Raw genomic sequence first — 22,366 nt, 5'->3', positions numbered from 1 at the left:
TCAGCAACAAATTTCCATTGATAACGACTCTAAGTGGATGGTGTGTTTTCAAAAAATTTTACGATCCAAAATGAACGTGTGTTCCCTCAAAATGCAATAACCAACAAAAGGGTCAACAAGTTGTCAACTTTTTATGATTATTGTCTGCCTCTTTGTTCCACACTATCGGCATCCCGCTCCCTCCCACACCGAAACGTGCACTTTTTCGGTTTTTATTTTTTGTTGGTTAGTTTTGTGTGTTAACCTTTTCTATTTGCATTTTCGAGTCGCTTTTCTTTATTTCTTTCAATTTTATGTATTTTTTTTCTTCTTCTATGGTTTCTTTATAAGCTTGCCAACGAAGCGTGTGAAAAAGCCAAGCAAGAAAACACTGGAAAAACGACTGAAAAACTGATGGAAACTTTGTGCCAGAGCCACTAATGAGAAATAAAAGAAGACGTAGGAAAAGATGCCTCTGTTTGGCCCTAGGGGCTTTATGTTGATTTTTTTTAATAGGGGAAAAAGGTAAAATAGAAAAAGAGGTTTTGTTTTGTGTTTGGTTAATGGCTTAAACCAAAGTTAATCCATGCTAACTAGTTATGGAGCTCTCAAGATGATGATGGATGGTATATTGCAGAAAGATGCTGGGTTGCACAATAGAGCCCTTAGAAAAATATATGGGATTAGATTTGGTACTATGTTAACAGAGATATGATTTTTATGGAAATATTTGCCTAACCTTTTCTTAGTTTTTGGTTTATTTTAATAATATTTATATACATTTATATGAATATACATACACATTTTACAGAAAACTAAATCGTTTTTGTACTGAAATTATACCTGATATTTCAAAGATTAATTCTTGTTTACTGTTAATCAAATCTCAGTAATATATAGCACGAACCTGGGTAATTTTCCTTAATTATTATTATTTGTTTAATTACGTTTGTGTGGCGTTCTGAAATTTTTGTTTGCCTTTTGGCTTAGCTGAAATTTGCCTTTTCTGATTATTTTAATTCTCATTTCTCGGGGTTTTTTTTTTTTGCTTCTTTGTAGCTTTGTTTTAATTGCGTTCCCACATTGTTCGTGCAATTAAAATACATTTAACGGGGTTTTGCATTTTTCCATGCCAACGACCTATGGGAAATTTGTCTAGGAACTTGCAGGGATTTCTTTCAAGAGTTTTCCAAGGGGAAAACCGAAACAGAAAAAACAAAAATTACCTTGTACAGTGAAAACAATTAGTGTTCGTCTCGAGTATGAAAAATATGAACTTCAATCAAGTGCAAAATGTGAACCACTGCCAAAACATGAACAAAAAATAAAAAAAATACTATATATAATGCCCAGGCAGGTGCACACACATACATACGTATGTATGTATGTATATCTTTATGCATGTGCACCGCCTGTTCATTTGCGTTTGTTTGTTCGCATACGTGCCAAAGGAAAAACCAAAACTCCACTCCATCAGCCATGGAAATTGCAAGTACAACTGCAACTGCAACTGCAACTGCAACACTGCAGCAGCAACAGCAGCAACAATCAGCCAGAGTCGGAGTCGTTGCTGCTCCTCTCTCAATTAACTTTGCATGCATTTAATTGCTCGGCCAACAAACCCAGCACAGCACTCGTGTGTCGGCAAATTAAATTTGATTTAAAGAAACCAAGTGCATTATATAAGCGCTACAGGTAAATATATACACTATATATATATATATATACATAAGGCCGCTGGCCGTAAGCCATAGAAAAAGGCCAACTTTCTATAAGAAATGAAAGAATAAAGCAATAAACTTGAAGTTATTGAATTGATAGCTAACTTTTCACAGAAATGTATTAGTTTTCTAGTTGAAAATATTTCTTTATATTAAAGCTAAATATTAAAAGACATTAAATATTTATTAAATTTAAATCAAAGCATGCATCTAATAGAATATAACCTCTTAAAGTTATCTAAGTTATATTAGCACAAAAATTAATTATTAATTAATTTAAATGTAATTAACATATCAAATAATCAAATTATATAATCAAACATTTAAATAATAAACGATTTACTTATTTAAAGAGTATAAATTTTCTAGGTAAAAATATTCCCAGATATTTGATCGAGAAGTATTTTTCTTTTCCCTATTTTATAATACATTAAAGTATTATTTAAAGCTTGAAATATTTATTAAATTTAAATTACATTAACTATCTTTGTAGTTAACACATTCAATTATTTTGTCCTTTGATTAAATTTCAACATAAAACGCACATTTTCACCAAAAGAGAAAGGGAGTGAAAATCGAAGTGGCGAGGCCGAGGCTTTTACACACATGAAAAGTTACACAGGGACTCACTTGATTAATTAATTGTCAAGCGTCTTTAATTGAAGCCCATTCAAAGAGCATCAAAAACTATAATTAATATTATTGTCGACTGTCGGCGAAAGGTTAACTTGTAGAAAACCATTTAATTGCCGTGGGTGAATGGCAATTGAAGGCGCCAAACAGAAGCCCAATGGAAAATCTCTCTCTCTCTCTGTGTCTCTTGGCAATTTGTCGTCTCTGAAAATGTGGGTCACACGGAAATGAAAGCCAAGTTAACAGGCAGGCAGACAAAACTCTCAATACGGACGAGAATTTTCGTTGTAACATTTAAATAGCAAATCAGGCCCGAAAAAAATAGCAAAGAAATAAAGGCTCTTGAGAAACAAAAAGGAAAGCCGGAAAAAAAAAATAGGACGCCAAATAAAAAATGGAGAATGACAGAAACAAATAAATCAAAATTAGGTGACAACAAAATTAAAGTAAAATGTTTGTCAGGCAGCTTAAAACTTGGAAAAAAGTAAAAACCTTTAAAGAGAAGAGCGAAAGAAGTAACTTAAGTGGTTAAGAGAACCAATTAAGCAAAAAGGTGTTCATTTTTTAGCCAAGAATTTTATTAAGAGCCTAAAAGGAAGGGTAATTTTAGAGAGTTGAAGATAATTCATATTTGTTTGTTTTCAATACTGTAACAACCATTAAAAAGCAATAGAAAAGCGTGTAGCTTCCTAATAATAATAATAAAATAATAATAAAATATAACAAAAATTCTTATCCATTCGAATTACTTTCTGTCATGTTAACTCATCCGAATAGAAATAAATCTCGTAATAATAATTATTAAAAACGGTTCCAATTGATTGGCGAAATGTAACCGAATATAGCAGCGATTTATCACCCTTCGTTCATTATCGGTATACGCTCAATTGACTTTCGATAAAACCGAAAAGGTAAAAAGGCAATTTCCCCACCTTTTATTTTTGGCTAAGCTAAACGGAGAACTTCTTCCAAGTGCATCATGAATGCCTTTGCCCTTCGCTGTCGTTGTTGTTTGTTTGCCTGTTTTGTTTGTTTTACCTTTTTTTTATGGGCTGACGCCAGGAGTTGGCTTCCTCTTGTTCCCAGTTTTTAATCTTCTTTTTCTTTTTCTCTTTTTTATATTTGATGTTTTTCTTGGTCGTTTTTGTGTGTCGCCAAGTTCACGCAATGAAATTCATAAGAGAGATGGCGAAAAAGCCCAACTTTCCACCTTCAGTTTCTGGGGAGACATTTTTAAATTGAATTCCGGTTGAAAATTTATGTTTTTAAATACTTGCAGAGATTCCATATTTTCTAATTCGTTTGTAGTTACACCTCTGCTTGTTTATCGCCTTTATTTTCCAATGATTAATGAAGTTGTTTATTTAAACTTTAAAGGAAAACTGGCCTGGCACCCCAGTCTTTTCCTCCGCCTCTGTTTACTTAGCTTATAGGGCAATCTTTTGCTTTGGGATTACTTTTAAGATTTTACAGTTTTTATAGATTTTTTTATTCGAAGGTTGCCCATGGACACGATCAAAGGGCGCAATTACATTGTTATATTTTTTTTGGGGACCGTCCGGCTGCATTATAAATCAAGTTTCCCCCATCGCCCATCGGCTGGCTCCACCTCCGAAAAAGATACCTCAAGGTGAAGCTCACAAAAGCGTATAAGGTAAAATAAAAATCTCCATTAAAGGGCATATACAACAACGTCAAGGTTGTTGGGTTGCTTGTGTTTTCTTTTTTCGATTGTTGCTGCTGCTGTGAGTGCAATTGCATATTATAAACATTTTTTATAAAATAATTACTTACGATTGTGTCAACGTGTTGCTTTTGTGGCTTGTACTTTTAATCGGGCTAAACAAGAGATACTTGGCCAAAAACGAAACCAGAAAACCACTTACCTGTTGAGCAATATCGATACAATATCGAGAAATATCAAATAAATATCAATACAGAATATATATGGATTGGATGGCCTAAATGTTATTTCTTATAATTTCTTTTAATTTATGTTTTAATTACAATTTCGTACTTATTAGTACTGTCTCTGCATTCGCATCGCCCTGCGCTCCAGAGTCTTCTGCCGCTTTGCCAAGACCAATAGGGTGCTTTCTGTGACCAATTCGTCCTCGGACCCGTAGATACCGTGAACATCCTGGAGGCTAAAGTACTTAAGAAGCACTATCAATTCGATGGCTAGTATGCACACAGTAGCTCCATTTTTTTTAAAGGCTTCAATGTATTCGAATGGAAGTTTAGTGCATAAGAAGTCCATCAGAATCTGGATCACTTGGTTTACAGGGAACCAAATGGCAACAAGCACCACTTGAACTAGCAGGCATAGAATTCCAAACTCTAAAATGTGTCCCAGTCGAGTTTGCCATTCCCAAAGATCGTTTTTCACCTTCAACTTGTGCAAAGCCATTGGTGCCATGATTAAGAACAGGACGCTGTCAGCACTGACCCCTTGAGGACAGTAGAGGACTCCCGTGCTGTGGGCGAAGATAGATAAGATTATTACAAGTACGTAAACCTTATTCATTTCCGATTCTTTTCATAGAAATTTTCGAAATGATAAAAATTTTTCAGAAAATAGAAGAATACAATTTGGTTCTTGTAGTTCGAAGAATGTTTTCGGAATGAATGTTGAATGTTCAGAACAGTGCTTGCTGTTTGGATTAAAAATTTCGGGCCTACTTTGATCGTTCAAACGTAGTGAAACGTTTAAACATTTTACGGTCAGAGGATATAGCAGGCTATGATTTTTACTTCGTTAGCTATTCAAAATTTGACTTTCAAATGCTTTATTTATTTTACTTTTGATTTCGATTGCAGGCGGTTGAACATAATTTACGAAATTATGTTGTGTTGAACGAAACTCATTTGGTCTTCAATGTTAAGAGTATCAAAAAGTTTAGAGCGCCCTCCGAAAGAGTTGCATTTTCAAAGTTTCCGAATTAAATAAAAACCTCCACGAAAGGAACTCGATCAAGTTGCTCCGCTTTTCGGCCTGTCTGCGCCCCCACGAAATGTCACTTGCCACAGGGGGCACTCACTCTCTCTCCATCTGTCTCTCTGCCATTTGCCTTTGGAGTGGAGTGAAGTAGAGTAGAGTAGAGCTCCATGTGTCATTTTTATCGCTCGACTCTATGGTGAACCCCCGGCCGTCGTGCCCGTGGTGTCCCCTTGGATCCATTCCAGACACCGTCGCATTCACGGTGCTCCGGAGGAGTCTAGAGTCCAGAGAGTTGGCGCTGCATAAAATTGCCAACTACACAATCGCAGTCTGGCTTGGTTTTTATGACTCAGAAGTGCTTTACGCTGTGATTGAGTAGACAGCCGACCACAGAGGCGGCATGTGGGGCTTCTGGAGGGGATCACATATGTGTATGTATATACCTCGCTGGAGAATAAAGAGGAGCTGTGGGACCCGGGCGGTGGGGGAGTGTGTGGAAATCGAAAATTGTGAAAGTTAAGTGAATGACGGCAACTTGTCGCTGGGCTTATATAAGTGTAAAAGTATCGCCAGGCCATCAGGGAAATCGGATATAGATAAGCGTGATTTCAGTGGCAATCAAAGCAGTAACCATGAATATTCAATGTTGATTTTTATCGGCGAAGAAAGGCGATAAAATGTCGCTATGATTGGCCTTCAATAAAAGCGTTCTTTGGCTTTCCTCAAATAAAAAATTTCAGTTTATAGCCAGCGGCCCATTTTTTTTTTTTTTTTAAATCAAAAAAGGTGTGGAACCATAGCAAACCTAGCATTATTAGTTCCTAATCAGAAAATAAAATATTATATTTATCTTCACCCTTTTTATATTTTGCGTCTTTATTTTTTAAGTGTTATTAACTTGCCGCCTGCGCGCTCTTATGGCCCTTTCTTCCAAAGATTTATACCTTCGTGCTGTTCAGATATCTGATCTGCGAACCCTTGTCCATATCGTATCTTCGGTTACCTCACAGTAATTTGCTAAAATTTGTTGCTGCCATCCCTGAGATATATGTATGTATGTATTTAGTATATATCTTTGTTGTATGTGTATGGTCATGATGGCGAATGGCTGCCACTTGCTGGCCGCTCTGGGCTGCACTTACCTGGCTTACCTGGCCAAATTCCCAGTCATTTGGGTCCACTCCGATCCCCTTGGTGCCCCCCCTTGGCCCCTTGCCGCACGAAACCGTTTGTGTTGGCCATTTCGGTTGCCGTTTTCGGTTGTTATAGCCACTTGCAACACACATACACACAGGCATCATCACGTTGAAAGGTGGACGAACAACTCGGAGGAGGAGGAAGAAAAAAAAGCCAACGAAACTAAAGAAAAATATCTGAAAAATTGATTAAAGTTCTTGCAACGCGCAAGCGGCATCAATTACCTGTTGCGGTTGCCTCTGAGGTTTGGCAACGGCTCCACAGCGGCAACATCCACATCGATGCCACGGAACGGCACGGCAGCCGAAATCAGGTGAAGGAGATGAGGCTGCTGCTGCTGCACAGCCACCGATGATGAGGCAGGCGGCATGCAGGCCGAGGCAAAGTTAAATATGATTACAGCGCTTGGCTTTTAGTTTCAAGCATTTTTCAATATATGCGATAAAAAAAAGGCAAGGAAAAAAGAATTCGAAATTCGTTGTGGCTATGTTGTTGGCATAATCAAGCTAATAATTTGTTGTTTTGTGAGGCCGGCCTGCGCTGCACGGCAAAAAAAAACTAGTTGAAATTTGTTTCATTTTAATAAATATTTAAATTATATAAATTTAGAATTTTTTTAAATTGATATCTATTCTTCACTTAAGTGTTTTTTGGATATTATTTTATTTAATTAGAAGATTTTTTTCATGTGTTTTGAGGTGTATTTAAAATGTATTCATATTCTTCTATCAAGTAAGATTATATTTTAGGCTTCATAAGCTTCTCACAAGAATTTTTAAATAATACACAGTTATTATTTAACACTCTTTCAAGACCTCTAAATAATATGTTATAAATGAAAGATGAATATTATTTACAAATATTATTTAGAAATCCCAAAAATGTGTTAAATATTAAAACTCAAGTTTAACTTTTAATATTTACATATTTATGAATTAAAACTCACTTAATTGCTATTACTTAACACTGTTTCGAGACAAGTTTTCTGGCTATCCACAAATATTTCTCTGATCGTTAAACCTTGTGCCATGCCAGAAAGAGAGAGAATTTCCAGTTTTGAACTTGGGCCTGGGCCTGGCTTTTCCTTAGCTGTTTTCCGCCACAAAAAAAAAGTATATAAAAATGTATATATATATATATATATATATTTTTTGTTTTTTGATTGATGATTTTACATTTTCAACTCATGTGTACCTGCTATCTCTGTCTCCCTGCGTGTTGCCATCTCTCTTGCGCTTTGTGGCTGCGAAGAAAGCGCTTAATTGCTTTTGAATGCTTTCCGTGAGTTGCATTTGCTGCCAGCAAAATAAAAAAAAAAATTGAGAAAAAGGAAAAATAAAAGAAAAGACAGCTGGTGGTTTGGGGACCGACCGACCGGCTTGTTTATGTAAAAAATGTAAAATCATTAAGGCAAGCACAGCAGCAGCAGCAGCAACTTCTGGCCCGGGTTGTGCCTGCTCTTCTTGAACTCCTCCTCGTGCTTCCCCCTCCTCTTTAGAAGCCTCACTTTTGCGGCATTGTCTATGGGTGCACGGTTTGACAAGCACTGCAGTTAAATGCCAAACAACCCGAGCAACAACAAAGGGAATCTTTAAAGCTTAGCAAAGCAGCAACTCGAGATGGAAACACTTGAGATGACTATGGAGGCCGGCCTCTGCCTTAGCATCCTCCTCCTCCTTCTCCAGCTGGTCTATTGTGCAGAAATGCCAGATAGAAAATCGAAAACCCAACCGCAAAGTGGAAGACTGAGGGAAGAAACGACCCAAGAAGCCGAGAGACATGTACACGAGTATCTTTTGGTTGAGCCAAGATAGTATTTTTTTTTTATGTTGTGTCTGTTTAGACCGAAAAGGTTGCCAAGTTGCCAAATGAAAATAAACTAAGAAAAATAAACTATATAAAAATAACTCTCTAAAAAATCATTAGAATATGTATTTAATTTTTTTAGAAGAATTTTTCGGCTTTGCAGCAGCTTTTACAGTTAAATATAAAAAGGAATCTCTTAAAAATTAATATTAAACAATTGAAAAAGTTATTTTTAATTAGAGTATCTTATATTCTGAAGATACAAATTTTTTTCGGTTTTATCTTCTATGCCTGGCCTATTATTTGGCTGTTTGCTGATTTCTTTCGCTCTTTTTTGGGGGGAAAAACAATAAAAGAAAATTCCCTTCACATTTTGCCAACTTGAAGTAGCTGCAGCAGCAGCATCATCACTGTTGCTGTTGTTGCAAGTTACTGCTGCTGTTAGCTTCGAAACGAAACGAAAAATAAAAATAAGAAAAAAAAAGGAAGACCATTTGCTGCATCATTAATGGAGCCAGTCTGGAGTGGGCCTCAAGTCCCACCACCGACCTCCCCCCCGTTCAGGCTGAGCCCCCTTTGATCATTGGGTAAATATCAACAAGCGTCCGTCCATGTCTGCGACTAAAAGATTTTTTCAATTCCTGGAATTTAATCAAGGTGCATCTCCAAGCCGAGAAAACAGAAAGAAAAAAATATATGGCGGAGAAAAAAAAAAGCAAAGACCGCTGGCGGCTGTCGTCATCGTTGTTGTTATCTCTGTGGTTGTTGTTGCCGCCGTAGTTGTTGTCGTAGTTGGTGTTGTTGCTTTCTGCCTGCCCAAATAGTTAAAGGGCAAAATAAATAAACGTCGCTCGACAAATGTGACGACAACAACAACAACAGCAGCAGCAGCAGCACAGCGCCAACATCGAAGAAGGAACTCTTGCCTATAATGATGTGCCGATAATGAAAGAGCAAGTTAATGTTGCTGCCCGATGTTGTTGTTGCTGTGTGTGAAATCATTTTGTAGATGCGCGTGATGCGATATTATTGCTTACACTTTTTCCCTTTTTCTTGACTTTATTTTTTTTTGCCTTGTAGTCTTTAGAGCAGGGAAAACGGCTATAATTCTATCGAAAGTATGGATGGGAACTATTTCTATTTATTTTGTATTATATTTTATATTATATATATTTTATATTATATATATTTTATATTATATATATTTTATATTATATATATTTTATATTATATATATTTTATATTATATATATTTTATATTATATACATTTTATATTTGAAAAAATCCCAGAGTCAAGAGCCGAATATTCTTTTCCAAAAGTTTTTAATAGGCTAAACTCAAATCCGGCCTTCCTATATTTCCTATACATCAGTTTTTTTGAGATATTCCATCTTAAAAAAAAAAGAATTAATTTATTGTTATATTTATTTTGAATAGGAATATGTTCAAAAATACTTAACTTACATTTTTCTATTAGCAATTTATGGTTAAATGTGTTGCTGTTTCAGTGTATCGACTAGCTGGTCTTCTCTACTAACTTGATTTTGCATTGAAAATTGTGAGATACATATATACTTTTTTTCTGCAATGACATTTAATTGTTGCAACAGCACCTGCAGAAAAAAAACAAATACGGAAGTGTTTCACACGCTCAGGGAACTAAGCCAAGTAACACAACAAATAACAAAAAAAGTTATACAAATACGAGAAATGTAAGGCAAAGCAAAAACTGCTCCAGTTGCTCTCTGTATCTTTGAATCTTTTGTGTCTATTGTGCTGAGGCAGCTGCTTCGGAAGAATCTAATCAATTTGCAGGCACAAAAGCAGAACCAGCCAGCAAAAAAATAACAAAAAAAAAAGATAAAGAACGAATGTATATAGGAGATCGAGGTCTGACTTGAACCAGAAGAAGCAGCGCCAGCTGTTGCTCGCCTATTGTTTCGTATCTAATAGATACATGGTCGGATACGAATTGTATCTCATAGTTTGTAGGGGTTAGCCTACCTGCTGAAATGTTCTCAAAGGACCCCGGGTGATGGGAAACCGGTTTCGCTCGTCACAGATTTTATTTTTTATTTGTTAAAACCTTACACCTGCCCGGGCACCGGCATCAGTCGAATGTGGATATACAGATACTTCACAGCAGATGCAGATATAGATACAAATGCCACGACCGCAATTACCACAAAATTGTTGCTTAAATGACCATCATCCATTATGCATAGCAACCAAAATAATTGTTAAGGTTTTATTACAATTTATAATTATTATTATTACATTTCGTGTTATGTCTGAAAATCGTATTTGGATTATGACAAATCGAAAATTAAAGTTCCAATATGTATATATTCACAATGCAATTTTTGCGCAGAGTCCTTATTAAACATTCATCACTCATTTGGCAGGAGATAAACACAAAAGAGGCGAACAGCATCGGACCTGTAATAACAATGAATACAAATTAATGATCATCGGGCGCATTATGATGAGTGCATAATGTTGGGAGATTGATTCAGCCGATTACGAAGTGAATTGAAAGCGGCTTAATGATAATATGAAAGACTGAAAATGTTAAAAAAAAAAAAAAAAAAACAAAGGCCCACGTTAAGTACGTCAAGGAGAAAATAATTATGCCCATAAAGGGTTTTATTATTGGATTTAAAAGAAAGTTTTGAATATAACTTTTTTAAATTAATTTTATTTAGCATTTTATAATGTTAGTTTCTATAGTTATTTTATTCTTTGTCCCTGATTTGTTCATTTCTTCTCTGAGTTAATTGCCCTGCACTTGACTCACTCACTTTTTCCTGCCTTTTTCTTATGACGCCTCCCGCTTTTTTTCTTGGCCATTTCCTGTCACGTCCCTGCCACATGAGGCACAGCAACAGCAAAGTAAATACAACAGCAACTCAAAACTGTTCAAGGAAAGTTCTTGCAAGCTTTAAATGAGAAGGGGAAATCGAACATCAGAGAGGGAAAAGTCAGGGTCAGGGCCTCGAGAAGCTCAAGAAGCTGTAGAAAAGCCATCAGTAGACAATTTTTCTTCTCTCTCTCTGTATAAAGAGGCAAATTTATCGAATTATGTGGAACAAAGCGATAAAAGACAATGAAGCGAATGAGTTGCTTAGGCAAGACATTATTTTCATAAAACTTATTTGTTGTTACTAATAAATGAGTTAAAATTATAAAAATATTGTTGTATGCATTTACTGTGGAAGTTATCGATAAGTTTAAGATAAATATATCGCTAGCTACTTAATATGTCTGCCTGATAACAATAAAATTAATTTCAAAATATATTTCGTTATTTGTTTTCGATAATAATCTAACCTTGGGAAAATCGTATTTATAATAATTTTTTTAATATTTATTTTTGTTTATATTTATAATTTTTTAACTAAGGTTATAAAATAATTATATAATATATAATATATTGAGTTATAAAATAATTATTGTTATAGAAACTAAACTGAAAAAGTATTCCCCATTCCTCATTCTTCTCCAAGTGTCACCTTTTGCGTCACATCCGCTTCCGCCGCCTTTGGAGAATCCCCTTTTCACGCGAGCAAGGAACCGTTATCACTAGCTCAAGCGGGCTAATGCAATTATTAGCAGACAGGCGGACAGACGGAGTGTCAGGGGTGAGGGGAAATAGATAATTGATACGGGTCGTGGTAAGGAAAAAAAGGAGGTCGAGAACAACTTGGCTTATTTGCCAAGAGATCAACGCAAATGGTCTGGCAACCCGTTGAAAAGTCTTTTCTTTTTCCTTACTTTGTCTTTATTTGTTCCTTGTCTCCACTGGCCATCAACACTAACCCTCTCATGCTGCAGATTCTTCTCCCCCCCCCCCCCCCCAGTCACCTTTTATCGTTGACATCTTTTTGTCTCATTAAAATTTGCGCCACACAATCAACGGCAGTCGAGACTGGACAGCGATTTTTATTTCAAATTTGTCATCAGTTTTCAGTTGATGGAAGTTAGCAAGATTGCAAATTTAAAACAAGTTTGGTTACATCTTTCAGTTATATTTTATTTTTATTTATTTAATTTAAGTTAAATCATTTTCCGCTTCTGGTTCAGTGTTGAGCTTATTAGTTTCTCTTATCCATTTTGTTGTAAAAAAAAATAGCTGATGACTTTGTCTTCAGTTAATTTCCTTCGCCTTTCGGCCTTTGTCACAGGACGGTTGCCAACATCATTTATTTTTGACGCGATTTGAAGTGCAAATTGCAAACTTGTTGCTTCTTTATGCCATTTCCACTTTCTATAGATTTTTTGTATAAAAAGATCTACCTTCAGAGCAAAAATTGTGGAAAATGTGAACAATTTCTCAGTGTTACGACCGCAGCGAGGAACAATAATAAAAACTGGAATATGTGTAGCTGTGACAAAAAAACACTGAAAAATAACACTGGATGTATCCTACAACCTGCATTTTTTTTTTGTTCCTCACATCCCCTGCTGTACTGTGCATATTCTTTGGCAACGCTTTTCCTTTTCGCTTATTTTCTTTTTATGACATTTTATTATGACGTCAATGGGGAAGCATTTAATTGACAGCTGCTGCTGCGGTTGCTGCTGCTGCTGCTGCTGCTCCTTCTTCTTCAGTTCCTGCAGTGGCTGCTGCTGCCTTCCCTTATTTTATTATTATTGTTTTCGACGTTCATTTCTAACTTTATGCAATTGTTTTAGACCAAAGTGAAAGGGGGGCGAAAGCCTGGCTAGGAGAAGGGGAATTGCGCACAACTTATGTAAGGAATTGACAGTTTTATTGCTGTTCGATATGTGGAAAATATTCGCGCGTCAATGTCGTTGCGTTTCGCCGGCTGATGCTGCACTTCTTCCACCCACTGACGAGAGTTGTTGGTGAAGTTATTCTTGGATGTTGTCATTTCTGATTCAGCAACTATTGATGCAGTTTGGGTTGTTATTCTTGCGGGCTTACAAGTTTTGGGAAGTTATGATTTAAGTGGTTCTTTGGTGCATACATATATTTCCTTGTAAAGTTTATTTTCGGGTGCTGAAAAGTATTGGTAAACGTTGGTGAAATTGTACCTTCTCATATTGGTTAGGTTTTGCTGTTGAAGTTTCTAAAACGATGTCGCTGCATATTATTGAAATGTTTAACGAGCTTTTTTTTACTGTTGTTTTTGTAATTGTAAATGATTCATTGTTCTTTTTAATGTTTATTCCTTAAAAATGTTCAATTTATTTGAAGTTTCTTGAATTCTGGACAATGTTTTTCCTGTGTCAGTTCCTGTATTCTGTGATTGCACTTATTTCTCTTTAAGTTGCCGCCTAAGCTCCTCCTTTTGTTTCCGTTGCGGCTGCCACAGTTGCATCAACTGATGTTGCTGTTGCTCTGGCGACTGTAGTTGCAATTGCGGCTGACATATCCCATTACAGTTTCCGTTACTGGTTTTCGCTCAAAGGAACACACAGCAACAGCTGCAACAAGCAGCAGAGACGAGCCATATTGCTCATATTTGTATTTTATGTAAAATATATATATATTAGAGACGGTTAAATAATATCAATTGAAATATATCGGTTCCAAGTTAAACCGGAAATTAAAATGTTATTTTGCAATGCTAGATTTTTGAAGAAAATATTTTTATTGAAATATATAATCTATAAAATATTTGCAAATATTCATTTCTTATGCTTTTTATCCTGCCTAATGCCTCACTCTCTTTCTTTTTTTCTCTTGCAGTTAGAAAATTGCGGCAAAGTTGTCCCCCCAACTGTCATTGTCTTTGGCATTGGGTAACATTTTAATTGAAAAAGTTTTGCCAGCAGCCAGTTTGCACACACACACACAGACCCACATTCGCAGGGAGATGACTGTGAAATTGGCCAAGCTGTTTGGCGGCATGACAGCGGGCAGTGGCACTGGCTCCATGGGGGATTCCCTGGATAACGTTGGCAGTCACCAGCAGCAGCAGCAACAACACCTGCAACAACAGCAACATGTCTCGCAGCAGCAGCAGCAGCAACCACCGCCTCTGCCACCGCCGAATGCGAATATGAAGACCCTCAAGTACTACGAACACCTGCAGGACACCTACGACTGCCACGATCTGATGCTGGATCCTGATCAGGATCACGATGACTACGAGGACAACATGTCGCTCAGCTCGGCCTGCATGCAGCGCAATCATCCCTACAACAATTCACAGAGACCGCTGCTGGGCGACCGGCGTCCGCAGCTCACGGTGATGAGTGTGGGCAAGAAGTCCGGCAAGTCCGGCGGAACAGCCAATATCCACCATCATCATCAGCAGTCCCTGCCGTTGCCGCCACTGCCGCCGGCAAGGAGCTACATCTCGCCTTATGTGCAGCAGCAGAAGCGGGACAGTGCCAAGGGATTACACGGCTTCAATGATTTCGATGCCCTGTCCCAGCAATATAACCAGCACCTGCAGAGTCCTCACATTGGCTATCCCTATGGCAGTCCACCGTCGCCGACAGCCCAGTCGCGGGACTTTTGCTTCGACCGACAGATGACAGCGGCTTTGGGTCAGGGCACTGGCCAGGGAATCATCTCGAGCAGCAGTTCGAGCAATTGCAGCAGCTCTCACACCACTTCCACGTCGTCGCCCACCAGATATTATCCAGACTCGCGTTTCGAGGACGACTTTTGTATGCGTCGTCCTGCAGGCAACTCTCCGCCGCCATCGTCGTCTCTGCCACCTCAGCCATGTGGTGCCGGTAGTGGTGGTCCCTTTATCTTCGGCATTGCACCGGAGCAACAGGCCACAGACTACGGATGCAATCCGTTGCCACCAACGCCCCCGCAGCAGCAAAAGCACCAAACCGTGATAAGCCGGAGTCCTTTGGTGAGTAAATAACAAACTCAAAATGCATTTCATATTCGGGTAATTCATTTGCAAATCTAAAAGGGAAAAAGACAGGCTAGTATATGTATATTCGAGATAAATCTAATTTGTTTGTTGGCTAATTTTGATAACGTTAAAATATTGAAAGCTTGAAATGTATATTAAAAAATAAACAAATGTAGAGTCATTATATTTATGGCATTCTCAGTAAAGTACGTAAGTGGCTGGCAAGAAAAGATATATAATATATATTTTTTGATTATTTTGTTTTCGTGGCTTCAGACTTTACCTGTGTTGCTGTTGTAGAAGGAAACTTCTACGAATTTTACTGCCCTTAGCATTTCACATTGGCATTGTCTGGGTATTTTGATAATGGCCAAAGATACTCGCTCACCAGGTCAGTTAAAAGCAGGTGCTCATAGGAAGGAACAATCCTCTCAGTGCACTCAAAAACACTGAGTTGTTTGTGTAACATTGTATTGTAAATGTTTTTAACTATTTGATTTGATTTGATTTGATTTTATTTGCCTTCCTAACGCTACAAGTGTAAAACTTATAAATTAGAGCGCTAGTCACAAAGGGTTACAATACATACTGTCATAAAGCTTAAATCTAAACAAAATTTGTGCATATGATATTCTTAATCTAACAATTTAAAGTTTATTATTATTATTATTATTTAGTATATTTTGTAGTTAATTTAACTTAATCCTAATCCTATTCCTAAGTCGCTGTAATTTAATTTAATTTATGGGACTTATTTAAACTGTGAGAGTACCTTTTCTTTGAATTGCGTAGCATTGCTAATGTTTTTAATGTTGTTGGGTAGCTGATTCCATAATCTAATAGCATTAATAAAAAATTGTCTCTCGGATGTCAGGGATCTGGGCCTTATACAAATTAGATTGTTTAGTCTTCTAGACGCAGTAAATGTTAATTTTTCAAATAGGTATGCTGGTTCTTTCTTATATATTAATTTGTGAAGAAATGTCAATATTCTCATCTTTATCCATCCGCTAAGTTCTACGTCAAAAATTTTATAGGCATAAGCCGACACATGTTCCATTCGTGCCAAATTAAATATATATCTTGCGATGCTATTATATACTATTTTTATTTTATTTTGGCTAATCGAGTCACAATTTGAAAAAACTTCTACACCATAAAATAAACACGGAACTAAACATGTTTTTGCTACTAACATACGAACATTTATAGGCAGGCAACCCTTAGTCACAGACAATGCTCTCAGCATTCCAAATACTTTTCCTATTGCCTTTGCGATGTGATCGTTCCATGTAAGAGTCCTGTTGAATGTAAATCCAAGATTTACGGCTTTTTCGACATACTCTAATGGACTGTTATTAATGTGAAGAGGTTCGATATTGTCTAGCTTTATTTTTTTTCTGCTTATTACGAGGCACTTAGATTTATTTGGGTTAATGCCTAGTCCATTTTTGATTGCCCATTCATTTACTCGAGCAAGTTCACGGATACATACATCAATACATTCACTTATTCTATTTAAAGGACGACTCACATACATTTGGACATCATCGGCATACAGATGCACATTACATTCTGACAACACAGATGGTAGGTCATTAGCATACAGTGTAAACAACAGTGGACCAAGTACTGAACCTTGGGGGACACCACGAGTGACATTTCCAAATTCCGACGATACATTAGATAGAACAACTGATTGACGACGATTATTTAAGTACGAAGACACAAGCTTAACAGAAGTTTTTGAAAAATGGAACATATTACGTAACTTTGAACATAGAATATTATGGTTTACAGTGTCAAAAGCCTTGCTATAGTCCAGTAAAACTAAAAATGTGACATTGTTATCGTCCATTTGTTTCCTTATGTCGTCAGTAATCTTTAATATAGCTGTAGTACAGCTTCGACCTTTCCTAAATCCTGACTGATTATTATTTAGCATTTCATTGTCAGTGAGAAATTTATTTATTTGTTTTGCCATTATATTTTCTAATATTTTAGAAAGGTACGGCAGGATCGATATAGGTCTGTAGTCAGTATTTGATTTTGGAATCGGAATAATCTTGGCCGTTTTCCAGCAGTCAGGAAAAGTCGAGGTTGTTAATGCTTTATTTAATATATGAGTTAAATAAGGCAGAATCCTAGGTAACAAAATTTTGATAAATTTCGGATTAATGTCGTCAAGTCCAGTCGCATCACTCTTAATGTCAAGTATAGTCTGTAGAATATCACATTGATTAACAGTCACAAACCTAAACCTATTATCACAGACGATTTCAGGTGCAAGTTGTAAGTATTGATTGTCAAGAACTTCAGGTACTGAGCATTTTATAAATTGTTTATTTAGTTCATTCACATCTATGTCCTGTTCCACCCTCCCTTTGGATTTTCCTATTCCCAAACTTTTTATTGTTTTCCATGTTTCTTGAGTAGAAGATGTTCTTTCAAATTTACGGGAATAGTAGCTGCTTTTAGCAATGTCAATGAGCTTAGTTACAGATTGTCTCAGCAAACTAAATTTCCTGTATTCATGTGATGTCCTATACCTCTTCCACTTTTTGAAAGCTTTGTCGCGTTCATTGATCGCATTCCGAATGCCATTATGAAACCATGGTTTCTCCGTTGCACGAATTATTTTTCTACGAACCGGAACGCAGCTGTTATACAAGTTAAGTATATTATCCTGAAAGTACTTTACTTGATCGTCAACTTCTGCGAGTAAATATAGGCCATCCCAATTACAGCAGTTAAAGGTTTCATTTAAATTTTAACTTTTAATTTTTTTTTATAAACCAACTTCTTTTTGGTTTTATTGATATAAATAAATAGCTCCATTTATAATTTAATTATAAAAGAAAAAAATAAAAATTCCAGTTACACAAAGATAAATTCAAGTTCTTAATCAAAGTTTTTCTCTCCGTGTAAGAACATACTTACTCAGATGGACGAACGCAAAGCCCCGTCAATGTCTGCGCCTGTGTCTGCTTGAGCTTTTCATTTCAACGGCCAACCAGGAAGATATATCCAGGACCTCCTCCAGGATCTTCCTCCTTGCTTCCACTCTCCTTTCTCCACATCATTGGCACAATTTCCACCACTTTCACAATCTCGCCCGGTCTTGTGCAACTTTTTCGCCCATTAAAGGCAGACAGAGAAATTAAAATGTTGCACAAATAAAAATGTAAGAACACTTTCACGTCTGTTCTTCCTTCCTTAACGAATGGCAGGCATCGTTGAGTGCAATGGGCGTCGGGATTAAAACACATTTCGTAAATTAATAATGAAATTAATTCGAAAGCAAAGAAAACTCTGGGAAAAGTAAAGATAGCGAAAGGAAAAGGTAAAACAAAAATATAAATATACTTTCACTTAAAAGGAAAATCTAAGACTAAAGACTACAAATTATATTATATTTGTATTTATTGTTAATTTAAAAATAACCCTGGGCAGAAATTCTCTTCCTAATGAATAAGAATTGGCCTGGTCGAATGTGTCTGCGCCCGGTTAAAAAGCAAATTACGCTAATGAAATGGTTTAACCCTGATGGGGATGCACTTCACACCACCGGCCTTTATGACCTTTCTGCCTTTTTCCTCAGCTTTTCGCCACTTTTTCCCCAGCTTTTCCGAGAACCGCAAAAGTCGCCAAATGTGCAGCAGCAGGGCGACGGCGGGAAACCACAAAAGTAGAAACTGAAATGAAGGAAAAGGAAAATTTCGTAATTACACTTAAGTTGGTTAATTGTCGGACAGATATTCCGCTTCTTCCGCTGCAACTTTTCCTTCATTTTCAGCTGCTTTTGCTTTTGCATCTCACAGATACTAATTATATAAATTAAATTGGAATATTATGCTTGAAAGATAAGCATATATTATGTAAATTGGCGGGGTGTTTGTCTAATTACTAAAAATATAGGAAGGATAAAATAAAGTGTACTCTAATATCCTAGAAACACCGAAAGTGGGTGCAATTTGTAGAAAATCTGTAGAGAAAGCTGAGTGCAACAGATACAAAGATACAAGCTATCTCTACGTTAATTACGCTACTTTCACAGATTGCCAGAATACGCAAATAAACAGGAGGATTAGCATAAAATATACATACATATATATGCTATATGCATTCATTCAGTTATCTAGAGAAAGCAAGGTAGAATTGCTTTCCTTTTGTCGGATTCGTTGGCCGATTTCAGGCCATCTTTAATGCGCTTGGATTTGTTGCCATATAAACAAGGCAATAAATAGAGTATCTACCTCAAGATATACATATATATGTATATATATCTATATATTATATATATACATGTGTGTTTATGCACTATATATGGATTCAAACTGGCTGACAAGGTTGCGGTCTAAAGACGGCATCAACATGAGCAACTTCGACAATTGTAGCAGCCAACAATTGAGAACAATTGCTGAAACTCGAGCAACAATTTTTAGATGCAATGAAATCCAATGCAGGTCTCAGACTGAAATTGCGAAAAAATCGTCTTCGGTTACACGGCCATAGACCAGACCCAGACCATATTTGTATATATCGGAGAGCCGAGAATAATGTTGTTTTGGCATTGCAAGCTCAATGAGCATTCGAGATAGCTGGCGCAATATCGATTACACTTGCCAACAAAGCCAACTTGAGTCATAAATAAAAGTGAAAATGTAATTCTTTGTCTTGGAGTTTAGTTGAGAAATATATAAATGATGTCTGTAGATTAGTGTCTTACCTGCTGTTTGCTTTTTGTTTTGTTTTGGCTTAACATTGCATTGAAAATTATGCCACTTAAGATCAATTTACCTTGCAGCTCCAAGAAAAAAAAAAAAACAAAAACAAAAGCCAGAAGTTTGTGTTGAAAATAAAATTCAACTGCAGCTGCAAGTTGGGTAATTGAAATCACTGTGGCCGACTGCACTGGAAAAATGTATACGAAATAAACAAGAATAACAAAAATCTAGATGGGTTCAAGTGTATTGAATTTCAAGCAATTGCAAATTCTTGTTGTGACCCCAATTGGGGAATTGAAAACAGGTCAGTTTTAAATGAAAATAAATGGAACTGAGAGACCCATAAAGTGGGGACTTACAAGGTCGGAAAGAAAATAATTATAAGAAGTATACTTTAAAATAAATGCTTAAATATTTGCTGTGCATTAACATAGTTGTTGCCACATAGTTGGAGTAGAGTTAAGTTAAGTTGTTTTGGCTCGCGTCGTCGCACTGTCTGACAGAGTTAAAGCCACAAATCGTTGGAGGAGTTAAGGCGGGTGTGCGAGTTTTTTTTTTTTTTTGTTTTTTTTTTGAGAGGGCTAAGAGTGTTTTAGCCAAGCCTGCCTGGCGCGACCAACTGGCTAGCCGAGATGCTGACCAACCAAGCCGGTTATGGCGACCATGAGACAAGCACAAACATTACACACAGTCTACTATTTATCTCTGTGTAGCTCTGCATCTGGACCAGGTCCACCCGCCGCACTGCCCACAGCCTGTTGCATTATTTGATTAAAAAGTTCGACTTTACTCTTACAGTTTTATGGCTCGCCTTCGTTTTGGAAAGTTGGAGGTGTCTCTCTCTCGGAACTCGAGTTTCCGGATTGATCCGACTCCGATTCCGATTCAGATTCCGATACTCTGCAGGCTGTGTTTGGGAATGGGTTTAATTAACTTGATGGGCTGGCATAAATGCAGAGATGCAGTTGCAGATGCACATCTCTGGCTCGATTCGTCTCCCTCCATTTCCCTCTTTCACTTGGGGCAACTCGGTCTGCGGCGAGACATCTCTGCCACACGAGTGGGCTGGCTGTGGCATTCGGTTGCCGCCGGTTAAGTGCGAAATTGGGGTCGTCAGCCAAAGAGATAGATGATGATGTGTACTTGTATGTATACATAAATAAATAAATAAATATTTATTTATACAGCTGGAATATTTTATGCTTAATCATTACTACTATTCAATTCTAGGCTTTGTAATAATAACACACTCTATACGATAATAACTTTATCATAAATATGCCCGAGTAACTACTATTTACTTGCCCCCAAGTGTATTTTTGAAGAGGGAGATAGCACTCTCAACTACGGCTGTCATCGCAGTCGTTGCATGTGTAATTTGCTGAATTTTTAATTATGACACAGAGCACAGCACGAAACAGACAGACGCAGAGATACGGATCCAAATCCGTAAGCCGGCTGGAGCATGGGGACATGTGAAAGGGGGTGACTGTGCAGGTTAATCTGCCGTGTTGCATGTTGCATTTGCCAGTTGCCAACTTATCTAACTGTCAAGCGGGTCTCTTGAAGCCGCTTTAAGCCCCTCGCTGATCCGCCGGCTGTTCCTGCTGCTGCTCCCAAATGCCAAATCAATGTACCTGGCACAGATGGGTTGCGAGTTGCAAGTTGCAGGTTGTTTTGGAAGGGCTAAGACTTGCAGATATTGCGGGATTAAATGCGATATGGCATTCATTAACGAAACAGAGAAAGCTCCGGAAAAGGCTTAGTAGTTATGCTGCTATGTACACTCATAGAAATTTTTAACTAAAATCGCTATTAATAAGTCACATATTTAATAACTTCATTCTAGGGATGTTAGAACCAGTCGGGAATTATATGCGCATACACATATTTTATCTTATTTGCCATGGTTTTACAAAAATCTTATCAGCAAAACAAGTGCTATTCTTCTTTATATTAAGGAAACACTAAGTAAACGAAGCAAAACAGAAAAAAACACCTTAAGTTTGAGAATAATAGAAAAATTAACCCTAAAAAAAGGTAGGTATTTATTGTGTTTTGTCTTGATTTTTTTAGTTTTTCTTAATTATAGAAAAAGTTTCTTAGTTGAAGTTTTCTTTTTTCTTAAATATAGAAAAAAATATTATATAATTACCAATGCAAAGCTATTTAATTAATTTTTGTTACATTTATTTTAAATCTTGATCAAAAAGGCTTCCTAAAACTTGAATTAACTTATTTTTAGCTTGTCCACTCTGAATATCAATGAATTGAATATCAAGCAATTGAGTTTTCTAAACATAAATGTTGATTTATGTTACATATTTATATTCAAGGACTTTATATTTTTTCCTGCACTAAACTATATATTTTTTAAAGGAATTCCCTAATTTAAAGGTTGACTAGTACCCACAATATTGAATATTTTATGAATGTGTCTATGCATTTACCATATTTTCTATATCCGTTGGCATTTGTATTATTTGTTATATTTTTTTCAGCTATTATATTTA

At 36.7% G+C, this 22,366-nt stretch overlaps 2 protein-coding genes across 4 annotated transcripts in view; one reads left to right on the top strand and one right to left on the bottom strand.

Annotated features, from left to right (window-relative positions):
• The window catches only part of RhoU, a 50,589-nt gene that overhangs the window by 14,592 nt on the left and 13,631 nt on the right, over positions 1-22,366 (top strand). For 2 of the 3 annotated variants that reach the window (XM_017174748.3, XM_070288187.1), the window contains one exon: positions 13,995-15,120. In XM_017174748.3, coding sequence (XP_017030237.1) covers positions 14,122-15,120 — 999 coding nt within the window. In that variant the 5' untranslated portion in view covers positions 13,995-14,121. Of the gene's footprint in view, positions 1-5,090; positions 6,325-13,994; positions 15,121-22,366 lie in introns of those variants that run through there. The other variant, XM_070288188.1, reaches the window with a different exon arrangement.
• Positions 4,354-6,841, bottom strand: LOC108079991 (uncharacterized). The gene is made up of 2 exons (XM_017174558.1): positions 6,696-6,841; positions 4,354-4,810 (listed from the first exon to the last, which is right to left on the bottom strand). Exons 1-2 carry the CDS (start codon positions 6,839-6,841, stop codon positions 4,354-4,356), a joined length of 603 nt encoding a protein of 200 aa, XP_017030047.1.

Source organism: Drosophila kikkawai, chromosome X, assembly GCF_030179895.1.
Source record: "Drosophila kikkawai strain 14028-0561.14 chromosome X, DkikHiC1v2, whole genome shotgun sequence".
Lineage (NCBI taxonomy): Eukaryota > Metazoa > Arthropoda > Insecta > Diptera > Drosophilidae > Drosophila > Drosophila kikkawai.
Note: the sequence above shows the minus strand (reverse complement) of the source record. Positions and strands in the feature narration are given on the sequence as shown.